This window comes from Pteropus vampyrus, unplaced genomic scaffold (assembly GCF_000151845.1).
Source record: "Pteropus vampyrus isolate Shadow unplaced genomic scaffold, Pvam_2.0 Scaffold78, whole genome shotgun sequence".
Lineage (NCBI taxonomy): Eukaryota > Metazoa > Chordata > Mammalia > Chiroptera > Pteropodidae > Pteropus > Pteropus vampyrus.
Genome location: NW_011888859.1, coordinates 603,029 through 615,584, shown reverse-complemented (window position 1 = coordinate 615,584; position 12,556 = coordinate 603,029). Strand labels below are relative to the sequence as shown.

Here is a 12,556-nt window from a genome sequence, read left to right as displayed (position 1 = left end):
AAGACTATGGACCTCATTGTTGATTGCCTATTGGACTCTGGAGAGCTTTAAGAAAAACTGATGCCGCCCCCCAAAATTCTGATTTCTTTAGTCCAGGGGGTAGCTTAGGTGACTGGAATTGTAAAGCCCCTAGGTAATAATCACATGCAGACTTTGCTTTAAAAAAAAAAAAAAAATCTCTTTTTTAGTTGCTTTTCCTAACTAGACTGTTTAGGTGATAACTAATAGCCCCTTTGAACCTGTTTATGAGCATTTACTCTCTATCTCTGGTATGAATCTAGCTGATGACCAGCTAATTGCATGTTTCTCAGAAGGGATCTTTACGATGTTTTAGTTTTTCCTATTTTTGAAGTAGGGATTTTCTCCTCGCAGATTTTCATACCCAAACCAGTTTTTCAACATTCTAGATAATTTTGAATATTAAGTAAATGTACACGTATTATCAGTAAACTACCTTATTCCTTTTCAAATAGGATCTGGAGCTTCAGAGCCAGCTTCTAGTTCAGAACAGAGGTTCGCAGAAGGGGTCCCCGAGCATTCCGTGGTCTATTAATGACCTCAGCAGACTAGTCCAGACTCTCTGGTGTTGCAGGAGGCAATTCTCACCCTCACCAGGCTACTTACATCCATGCTAGGGGATGAAAGGGCAGTTTCACAGGCTGCTTTAGACTTGTCTCAAGAAGTTGCTAAGGAAGTGTCCCTGAGTATCCCCACTTGTCCTCTGTACCACCGCTATGGTTTCGTCTCAATGATGTGGTGGTTAGATGGAGAAGTGACAAGATCTCCCCTTCACACATGTCCATGTCCATTTTGTCTTTGTCAATGGCTGAGATGTAGAAAACTGGGCAATAAAAGTTATGTGTTTCCAGAAAATTTTATCAACGAGAATGTATGAGGGCCCTTCTTAGTTGGTACATTGATTACCAATGAATAATGTTAATAAATGGACATTAACATTATTCATTGGTGATAAATTATTACCAATTCACGCATCTTGTTTTCTCTAGTTGTTTCTAGATGAAATGGATGGTAGACAAGACCTGGATACGGTCTTGGCACTGCCAATACTTCCCTGTAGGCTTGAACAGTGAGTGTTCCCACTGTGCCTGGTCTATGCCAGGTCTGTGCTTAAGCACTTAATGGGCGTCACCTCATTCAACTCCCCTAAGCCCCAGGAGGTAGATAATATCTCTTTCATTTTAAGATAAAGAAATCACACGTTATAGAAGTTAAGTCACTGTTCAATGTCAAAGGCAGCCAATGACAGAACTAGGATTTGCATTCAGCTGGAAAAATCACTCGGCTCTCTGAATAACCATTTCCTCATCTATAAAAATGGACAAAATAATTCATTCGGCGAACATTTCCTGATAGCCTATTAAGGGTCAGATACAGTGCTGAATGTGAGGAATAGAACACTTAGCCAACATACCTCACCCTTTCAGAATCTATAATTGGTTAGACCTCGTTGAGTGACTTTCCAGTTCTAAAATTTGTTGTGGTTCTATCTAATCAAAAATTCTGTGAAACTGGAAGCAACCTACGTGTCCATCAAAAGAGGAATGGATAAACAAAATGTGATATATGCATACAATAGAATATTATTAAACCTTAAAAAGGAAGAAAATTCTGGCACATGCTACAACATGGGTGAAACTTGAAGACATTATACTGAAGAAATAAGCCAGTCACAAAAGGACAAACGCTGTATGATTCCACGTAGAAGGTATATGAGGTATCTAAAGCAGTCAAATTCACAGAAACAGAAAGTAGAATGGTAGTTAGTAGAAGGAGGGGAGAAGGGGAATTATCATTTAATAGACAGAGAATTTCAGCTTTGCAGATGAAGAGAATTCTGAAGATTGGTCGTACATTGTGAAAATACTGTGGCAACTGTATTGTATACTTAAAAATGATTAAAATGGTAAAATTTATGTTATATGTATTCTGCCATAATTTTTATTTATTTATTTATTTATTTATTTTGAAAGAAAAGAAGGTTGCCTGAGGCTGGGGAGAGGGAGATAAAGAGTTATTGTTTACTGGGTACAGAGATTCAGTTTGGGGTGATAGAAAAATTTGGGATGGATGGTGGTGATAGTTGTGGGACAATTTAAATGTACTGAATGTCATTGAACAATATGCTTAAAAATGGTTAAAATGATCAATGTTATGTATATTTTACTACAATTAAAAGAGATTTTAAAAATTCCATGCAAGCTGCTATACAGAACTACGCTATCCCCATAAATGGCAAAGTAGTCTTGGTGAGCAGAAGAGAAATTGAAAACATGAATGATCAGAAAACAGTTAACTCCTGAGTATGTAGAGTGATAAGCCATACATCAGGCCATGCTGCTTCTTCCTTTTCTGTGGGTTATAGAGTTGCTTTGACTCACACATACTGACATTAGGCTCGAATTTACCTAGGCGAATGACGTTAGGTCAGAATTTACCTAGGTAAATTCTTTTATGTGATTAGTTTCACAAGGTGCAAGCAACATCTACTCTTTGGAAGAAATTTCTGGTGATGGGAAAATTCTCCCAACTTGAAGGTTGGTTTGTTTAGATCATAATTTTTTGAATTCTATAATTTTCTACCCACTCAGTATAATTGAATAGTCAAGATGGCACACACCCAAAAGCAGTATCATTTTAACCTACTGAACAGGACCTGTTTTAGCAAATCTTCAACAGAATTCTGCCCACAGGCAGTCTTTGAAATACATTAGCTGATCTTTAGCAGACCAGTAATAATGGCTACTCAGTCGCCAGAGTTAACTTAAGTTTTCAAAATGCCTTTTCATTAAAAAGCAAAATGTTGCCTTAAAAGAAGGCCTACTAGAACGGGAAGGGATGTTCTAGTTGGAGGCATTTTTGCAAATTTTTGATCACTCAAAAGAAATGAATGTACTCAGTTACATCTGAAAAGTACAGTTTCTATTTTCCTTTTTTCTCCCATTTTGTGGTAAGTTGATCCTTTAATACACTGCCTAACTGAATCTGTAAGTGTAGGTGGAAAGAAATTATTCCAATTTTAACACCAGAAACTCACTAATATTTGCCTCTTAAATCTCCTTGTTGTACTGAGTTTCAAAGATACCAAATGCTATAGTTTGTGCAAGAATATTTGACCAAATTGTGCAAATCCTTTCAGTGAAAAAAAAAAAATCTAACTATTTGTATTTACAGGTAATCACATTTGCTGGTCCAAGATTAGGGTAGGTGTTCAAAAATATAAATAAACTCAAACTGTTAAGAAAACTTGGAATTCTTTTAAACCATTTTTTCTTATAAGGTAGAAATAAGAAATGCGCTAAGGATATCTGTCATAGTCTTTATCGGTCTATGGAAGACCATGTGCGTTGACAACTGGTATAGCGTGTTTTGGTTTTCCAGTCTGAGCAAAGGGCTGAGGGGGTGGTGAGACCGATTCATAATGGGTCATAACACTGCAAAGAATATGTACAATCAGTTCTATCACATTTGTTTTGAAAACATAAATTTGTTCCCACACGATTACTACATTAGGGATTGATTTGAACTTAATTCAAATTTCTCAGTTTCGCCTTTGCTTTCGGGCAGGATTTCATCCACAAGAAACACGAGATGAACGCGGAGAACTGCACCCAAATTTCACAGCTCAGCACAGAAATACAAAGCACACATACCCCTCAAACGCCTACAGACTACCTCAGTCCACCTGCGTGCATTATGAGCCACGCCTATTCACGTCAGGTGAAGCAACTTGGTGTTGACGGCAGGTAACCCTGTTTCATAATAACTCATAAACTGCAACCCTGCAGATGGCTTCCTCTCGAATTTTTTTCTCTCTTCTCTTAGCCTGTGTTACATTCCTCTCCCTCTGTTCTCTGTTCTTTCTCCTCTTTATGGGTCTTTTTTCTTCCATTTTTCCTCTTGCTCCTTTGGGATGTTCTCTTCTTCTCAAGTAGAGAGTGGCAGGTGTGGGAACCAGGTGGCTTCCACAAGAAAGTTCAAGTTTTTTCATGGTGAAGTGTCATATTTACTATAGTATATATGTATTTCTTAATCCTTTAACATAAATAAAACTGCTTCCAGTTTTTAGATTCCTATCTTTTTTTAATGTCATCAATGATGTTTTTGAGTGTTGTGCTCAGCACCCAGTTTTCCTACAAGCCCTATTCCCCTCCACTCATGTGATTTTGTACAGTGAGTGACTTTTAGGAACATATATGTCATGTAACATTATAGCAGAACCAACTGTAGGTACTTCGAAACTCATACAGCTTTTCTCTCTTCCTTGAGACAGACATTTGACAGGTGTGTTAAAAACGACCTCTACCTATAAACTGTCTCAGATCTTGAATTCTTGCAGCCCAGAAAGAACTCCCTCTGAATCCTGACTCAGGGCCACTAACTCCCGGACATCCTTAGACTGACCTTGACTAGTTGTCCTGGCCCCAAGTTTCAAGAAGTAAGTCACAAGTCAGGATTGTGGGAACTCAAAGGAGATCTTTTCACTACCTGAGATTCAGTATTTCTTGGGCAGAACTGAGAAATGTCACTGCATCCATAACTATTATATGAATTAATGAACATCACCCTATGGCTGTAAAGTTTTGAGTAATTTGAAAACTGTTCCACAGGTAAAGGTTGAAAACATACAGCTGAATCTTGAACAACACAGGGATTATGGGTACCAACCCCCACACAGTTGTGAATCCATGTGTAACTTCTGACTCTCTGAAAGCTTTATAGCACTCGTCCCTTGGTATCCGAGGGAGATTGGTTTCAGGACCCTCTGTGGATACCAAACTCTGCAGATGCTCAAGTTCCCTATGTAAAATGGTGCAGATCGATGCATACACACAGTTGGACCTCCACATTTGTGGACTGAAATGGTACAGAACACAGCAACCTTGGAAGCCGTGTGCTGAAGATGACAGCCTCATTGGCTTGGGTTCCTGATGACTACGTGGAGGCGTGCCGCTCCTGCTAACCTGAACACACACACATGACTGTGACAGGAGCAAGAAATGAACTTCCGTTGTATTAAACCACTAAATGTGGGGGGTCTGTTTGTTACTGTGGCTTGGCCTACCCTTATACACTATGTATTCCAAATCTCTAGAACACTCGGTCTCAACCAGAGGCAATTCTGTCCCCCAGCGGATATGTGGCAATGTCTAGAGACATTATTGGTTGCCATAAGCAGGGGAGGTGGTGGTTCTAATGGCATCCAGTGGGTGGAGGCCAAGTTTTCTGCTAAACATTCCACAGTGCACATGACTATGCCCCACACCGAGAACCATCCATTCCAAAATGACTATGGTGCTGTTGGTGCAAACCCTGCTCTAGAGAGCTGAGGAAGATGGCCGAAAACCTTGACCCCTCTGCCAGATTCTGACAGGAGATTCGTGACAACAGTGTGGACTAGTGGCGGAAGGAGTGGTCATTGAGTGACACGTGGGTTCCAGTTCCAGCTCTACCGCTAGCAACTTCCGGGATCTAGGACAAGTTCCTTTATCCTTTGTACATCCGATATTCTTGTGCTAAAACAGGAAGATTATAATCGTACCCACACGATGGGGATGTGAGTGAGGACGGAAGTACTAATCCAGTGCCTGATATATGATAAGTACTCAAATATTACTTGTTGCTAATATTATTATCTTTTCATGCTTTTGTTGTTATTAAGACATATTTCTAGAAAATTTAGTAGTGGTATCTACACAGTAGTAAAATTTACAGCTGTTGGAATCCATGAGGTGATGAGAACAGTCACAAAGCTTAAAGTGTCACACTGGTCACACTGTCTACCATGCTTGCAGGAGAGTCTGACCAGGATGGGTATTTTAAATAACTTTCCTAAGTTTTGACTCAAAGTCTGGTCATAAATTAAGATTTGGCTGTAAAGATTTTTTCTGTAACTGAGTAACCTAAACTGGCATTAGTGATTAAATACACACGGATTCTCCTGAGCAGCCAGCAGCTACTTTTGCATAGCAACTCTGCAAACCTCAATGCACTTTGCTTTTAAATTTTGCTCACTGCGAACTGTTTTTGTTGCTCATTAGCAATGAATCAGAAGGCATTAACAGAAGATTCTAGATGGGAAAACCCATTAGGAATGGAGAGAGGTAAAAGGGTTCCTGTCCTTCCTCCCATGTTAGATGGCAACGGGTAGAAGAGAGTGACACTCTTAATCACTGTGGTTTTCAGTTTTTGTCACTGTTGGGTGGCGAGAGATGACATAGAGGTAGCATAGGGAGGAAGGGGGTGTGATGATAATAATAACAATAACAATAATAATAAAGAAACATGAAAACGAATAGTCACTGAAACTTGGGGATTATATACAGTGATTAGAGGTGCTATTTAAGGACTACTTTCTGCATATTCAGAAAACTATCTAACAGGCCTGCTTCTAAACGATCATAGGTCTTAAATGGTTTTAAGAAAGATCTCATTCACTTTTATGATAAAAGCCCTCGGAGGGAAAAACGAATAGAGACATTCACATAAAAGCGCTCATATGCCATGTAAAAGAAAAAGCGCATTAAATTGTGCCAAGTACTACAGTGCAAGTTCTCTATTAAATCCACCCACATAACAAGCCTTCATTAAAGACAATCCCTGCCAAGCCCTACACTCTAGCGCTGAACACATATTTCCCTTAGGATTCAAGAATGCTAGTGTCTACAAACCTTATAAAAAGTGTCAGTATAATAAACATTATTTAAACCAGAGGGAAAGTATTGAGTGAGGACATCTGCAAGTACCAAGATAAATAACATCTATGACAGTTCACCAATTCTCAACGGCCTTCTCCCTTGGGAGAAGACCTTTCTCCTCTTGTCAAGCGTCCTAAGCAGTTATGGCTGGTCAAGGGGGAAGGCCCATGTGGAATCGGTCCTTTATCACTCAGGGCAATAGTGACAGAGACACAACGATCCTCCCCACACCCAACGATTCTGTCTCTCCAACACAATCAATAGGAATTCAGGCTTCATCAGAAACCACCTCAAATCAATAGTGTTGTCCTTGAGGGAGGGGCGGCCCTGGACAAAGCAAACTCAGGTTCCATTCTACCCCAGTCTTAGTCACTTCATGAGCTAAGTCTCGAAGCAGAGTTAATGGTCCAGTCATGGCACAGACTCCTCAGGTCTGGTCCCTGGGTTTTCTTTTTCTTTCTGCACAAATATGGGAGAAGGCTTGCTTCCCAAGTGGAGGAGAGTTCTCCTTCCGATGAATTGGATGCCGCTAGTACCAAGAGCAGCCCCTTCTCTAAGCTCTGGCAATGAGCAGAATAGTTTTCAATGTGTTTCATGTCCCTAAGTGTGTGAAAAGTATCCACCTACCCTGACACTGTGTGTACTATCATGAGATAAGCAAAGAGAAATGAGAGGTGGGTAGGGGTCAGAGATCACCATTCTCATTCTACAGCTTTTGAACAATGCTGAATGCTGTCAACAAAACTATGTTTAAGGCTTTGGCTTTTAAAATGTTTAAATTTTAATAATACTCATTTCTTAGCTTTTTTAACACACTGTATGGATAAAGGTACTTGAAAAGGATTTTAGTTCTCTAGAACATGATGGAAAAAAATACACAGATGTTACACAATATTCTACCCACTTTTTTCATAATACACATGTCCTCAACACTCCCAGAGATGATGATTTAATTTAACATCTCTTATAGTTCAAAGATGACATTTTGTAGTAGGGATGTAACTTCCAATTACACAACATTATGTAACATTATGAACTATTTAAAAACTTTCCTAAAAGGTTAAAACGGGCCATGAACTATATCCAGGGCCAAAGCTTCTGAGGCACTCAAAGGCTCTTTGATAGATCATTTAGAAAGATTAAAGAAACCCACTCTACCCACGAGAGTCCCTGCTCAGTCAATCCGAGGTCACAGTGAAATGAAAGAGACCCTCATTTTCTACTTTCCAACTATGAATTTCTCTCCAGACATTTTTTTTTTCTCTTCCAAAATTGTATCATTGGCTATTTAACTTTTAACTTTAAAAATGTGATTTCTATTTATTATCTCATTTTGTTTGAGACTATTATTAGGAGCCATATAGAGAAATGGAAATAACAGCTCCATTATTCCTTTGAGTAGGGGTGACAGTCAAGACCTCACCTCTCTCTCTCCCTCTCTCTCTCTCTCTCTCTCTTCCCCTCTCTCTCTCTCAAATATCAAGTGGGCAAAAGCAAATGACTTGGATATCGGGCAAAGGAGCACAAGATGGAGCAGCCACTATGGAGGAGGGAGCAGGAGGCCCAGAGAGAAGTGTCTGGGCAGTAATGCAAGGAATGAAGAGTAATAGAAATAAGAACGATAACATTTTTTAGTTAAATTTTCAAAAAGCATTAAGAAGTCATTTCTGAACTCCTAAATGGCATGAGAAAGAAAAAATACCTATGTATTTGGGCTTATACAATGTCTCTACATATGGAAAAGGATACAACCTGCTTTGCATATGTAACCAACGTCTGGGAACTTTATTGTCTAAATAAAGTTAGAAAGACCTCTTCTCAGAAGTAAGCTCCTCTCATGATATTGAATATATCAAATCACATTGTGTTAATGTCTCTTCGGTCAATGTCTATATCCATGATCCTTCCCCAAAATGTTCTTATTTATAAATCCTAAAAACCAAATTTAAACCTGAGCTGTGAGGATTATGTATGGACATAGTATAGAGAAAAAATGTACTACTTACAGGGGAAATTAGTTAAACTGAGAATGACTATTAAAAGGATCTCAGTTAGACAGGATTCAATAAAGCAGAGCACAGAAAGTTCAAAACTGTGCTATTGCATAAATGAAAAGTGACTTACCAGTTATCACTATAAATGATTAGACTGCCCTCCTCACCCCAGCCCAGAAATAATACTTGCTGAGAAAGACCCAAGTAACAAACAGCTCTGCCTTGCAGGTGTGGTGAGAGCTTATCACAGGAGGTTGTTAATGAGCAGCCCTTTTCCCAATTTAAAATTCTGCACTTAGAAAATCAAGGATATTGGAGGAGTCAGCGAGAGAATTGTACAAACAGGTTAGACACGGATGAAGGAAAACAGATTTTAAAGGAATTGGGACTTTGTATTTTAAATTAATACCTTTTATAACGGTCTCTCCTGGGTAGCGTTGCCGCAAGTGAGAAAATACAGTAAGTCCTCACGCAATGTCGTCACAGGTTCTGTGACGACACGGGAAATGGAAACGATGTATAACTAACTGAGCCAATGTACCAAGGCCAACTGGTACAAACGAGCGGGCAGTTCCTCTGGCATCTCATCAATGCTCTAATAATGGACATTATTCCAGGACCTGCTGTAATTGGTTACTCTTCATTAAGGTAAGAACCAGGTAAGATGGGTCTAACCATTCTGTTAAAATTGTGATCTAGAAAAACAGAGACAGTCACATAGCAAAAGTATGTGAAGAAAGGACAGCCACGACTATTCCCTGATTGAAGAGATTGTCGCTGTCTAGGTGGTAACGGTGGGTGACTCAAGGTCTTTGGAGACTTCTGGAACAAAGTGGTATCTACTTCTTCCCACCTGGGTACCTCCTTGTGCTGTTGGGGCTTTTCTTCCCCAACTACCCTCCCTCCCAACACCCTTCTTCACCTTTCCTCTCCCTAACTATGTGTCACCTCAGATTTTCAGAGGATTAATTAGAAATAATCCAACTGAATTCAAAATAATGTCGGCATCACCCATTTACATTTTTTTCCCTAATTAAATTTCTGATGTAGTGAATTGGCTAATCTGATTATTCTTCCGAAAGACCCTAGGTAAGACATAGTATAGTTACTCTCAATCAGCAAATTCAAAGGAGGCTGGTGATAATTTCCATTTATTGCTTGCCATGTGCCAGGCACTGTCGTAAGAGCTTTTCATATCTAATCTAATTCTCATAATAATCCTGTGAGGTAGGTACTATTTATTAGTCCCATTTTACAGGCAGTGAAACATAGGCACAAATTTACTGTGTAATAAAGCAATCAGCAAACTATGGCCGTTCAGTCATATCCGTCCCTAAAGTTTTACTGGAATGTCCACACCCATTCATTGACATAGTGTCTAAGGCTGATTTTTCAGCTACAATGGCAGAGCTGAGCAGTTGTGACTGAGACCTCAGGGCCCAGAAAGCCCAACATATCTACTATCTGGCCCTTTATAGAAAATGTCCATCAATGCCTAATGTAAAACATGATTAATTCATGGATAAAGAAAAAAAAAAGCAAGTACATTTGGACAGCCTGAAATAGAACCTCTACTGAAACCTTAGCAAATACTCTTTCTTGATTGTTTTTCTTCTTTTTTTTTTTTCTTGTCACCAGAAAGGATTTATTCGGGGGGAAAAATGATTGCGATCTGGAACACGTAGACATGGCGACTTACGCGAACACTCTACTCTCTTCATCTCCTTTCTTTCATTCATATCTTATCTTATTTTTCCTCATTCAGGTTTATCAACTAGCCTCGGAGAAAGCAAGAATGTTCATGGAATCCCAGTACAGTAAAGAAAGGGTCCTCCCCTCAATATAGCAAGTTTTGATTAGGTGAAAAAGATTCCAAGAAAGAAAGAGGGAGGGAAAAAAAGGAGAGACCAAAGAAAGCTTGACAATCGTAAATTTCCTGAGAGATTGTAAAAGTTTTGGCAGTTTCACAGGTATTTCTTCTCAAGTACAAATGACATCATTGTTGAAATTAAAACAATTGGCCTGGCTTATTCGACATTTGGTATCACATATTGTTTGGTTGAGCATCAATTGATTTTTCTATTTTTACTGGGAAGTTATGTCATAACTATTTTTAGTAGACAATGTCTGCTTCTATTGTTTGTGGAACTCAACACGCAATCATGCCTTAGAATTTTTTTGCTAAAGCCAGAAGAACGTATGTATTTAGTGGAGAATGTTCTCATCAGCAAATATTCTACTATATTCTGAAACCTATTTTGGATTAAAAGTCTCAAATAGGAAGTAGGCACTAACAGATGAAAGAATTTGGCATATTACTAGGCAGCAAAGTGAGCATACCTTTATAATAGATACATTTGCCTTTGAAATATTAATATTTTTCACATTACTTGAGAATGAGTTAACATCTGACCTACCCTGATAATTCTTACTTTATCCTTAAAAACCTACCTATAAATCAAAGTCAAATTAATAATTGAATTTCCAGAGTACATAATCTGGCACATAAGCTGAACTCAATTTGCACAGTCCAATAATTTATGCAAACTTGTTTACTATAAAAGTGAACAAAAATTCCAAGACAAGACAAAGCCCGGTTGTGCCTACCTTTCACCACCTTCCCCCAAATGCCAACCAACCATTACAGAGAACAGTATTTCCCAAGTTTGTCTGCACATTAGAATCACCTGAGATCTTTCACAATTCCACCACCCAGGCCACACCCCAGACTCATCAAATTAGAGTCTCTGGAGGTGGGACACAGGTATCAGTAGTCTTGGAAGCTCCCAGACACCAGTTGACAGTTCTGATTAAAGTGAAGATAGCCTAATGGGACCCTATCTGGATACATCTGACAACTCCATCCTCTGTCTGCTCCACTATCTGCCAGGCACTCAGATCTTTGGTGTAGGATTTCTTCACACGACATACTGGTGAACGTATGGGTATTATTATTCTTGCTCCTAACGCTTAATCAATTTGTTAATGCAAATATTAAGAAGATTTTAACAATGAGTACAGCCATAGGGTTTGTCGTACTTCCTTCTGATCTGTTTTAAACGTTCACATTACTTCTGCGTCTTAGGAGACAGTGCATCCCTGACACCTGGCTTTGTTCTTTAGTTTGCAAGCATATTTATCCCACATGACAAATTTAAAAAAAAGTTTGCCTTACCTCTACGATGCTTTTTAAATCTTGCACGTAAGTCCTTTCGGTCTCTAGAATTTCCTGAACAACTCTATCCACATAGAGGAGCTTGGGGCTAGTGGCCGATTCTACACTCGTTTTGGTGGCCCCATTTGCCTCCACTCTCCGCTGGGCCCGGAGCTGCCTTTCGTCACCCTCATCTGTGCTCTGTTGCCCGGCTGGGCTGTCCCTCGGCAGCTCGCTGCTGGAAAATGGCCTGGCTGGAATCAGCTCCAGTTTTATGGCCCCTGCTTCCTTATCCTGGTGAAACAAACCCAAGTGGCTATTTGATACTAAGGTCATCCTGCTGCCGAAGGACCCGTGGCTGTCCCTGGAAGAGGCAGAGGATGACGTGGAGCCGAAGCTGACTGGGCGGTCGCTGTCAGAGAGTTCCATGGTCTTCGGTCCTTGGGAGTGGGGATGCCTGGCGGTGGTCCCGGGAGCTGGAACTTCAGTTACAGCTGATGGCACTTCAAGACGCAACTGGCGCACATCTATACACATTAAAAAAAAGAAAAAGAAAAAGGACAATATAGACAAGGTAAGCAAGTATTGTAAATTACATCAAGCTGAAGGTTTAAAGGTCAAAACCCAGCCCAAACGTATGTAACGAGTTAGATATAGAAATGGAAAGATACCCGAGGTAGGGTGAGTTGCAA

At 39.7% G+C, this 12,556-nt stretch overlaps 1 protein-coding gene across 1 annotated transcript in view; it reads right to left on the bottom strand.

The window, feature by feature from the left end:
- The window catches only part of PLEKHG1 (pleckstrin homology and RhoGEF domain containing G1), a 93,993-nt gene that overhangs the window by 72,897 nt on the left and 8,540 nt on the right, over positions 1-12,556 (bottom strand). Inside the window, exon 2 of the mRNA XM_011362687.2 lies at positions 11,886-12,391. Within this exon, the coding sequence (XP_011360989.2) occupies positions 11,886-12,391 (506 nt within the window). The remainder of the gene's footprint in view (positions 1-11,885; positions 12,392-12,556) is intronic.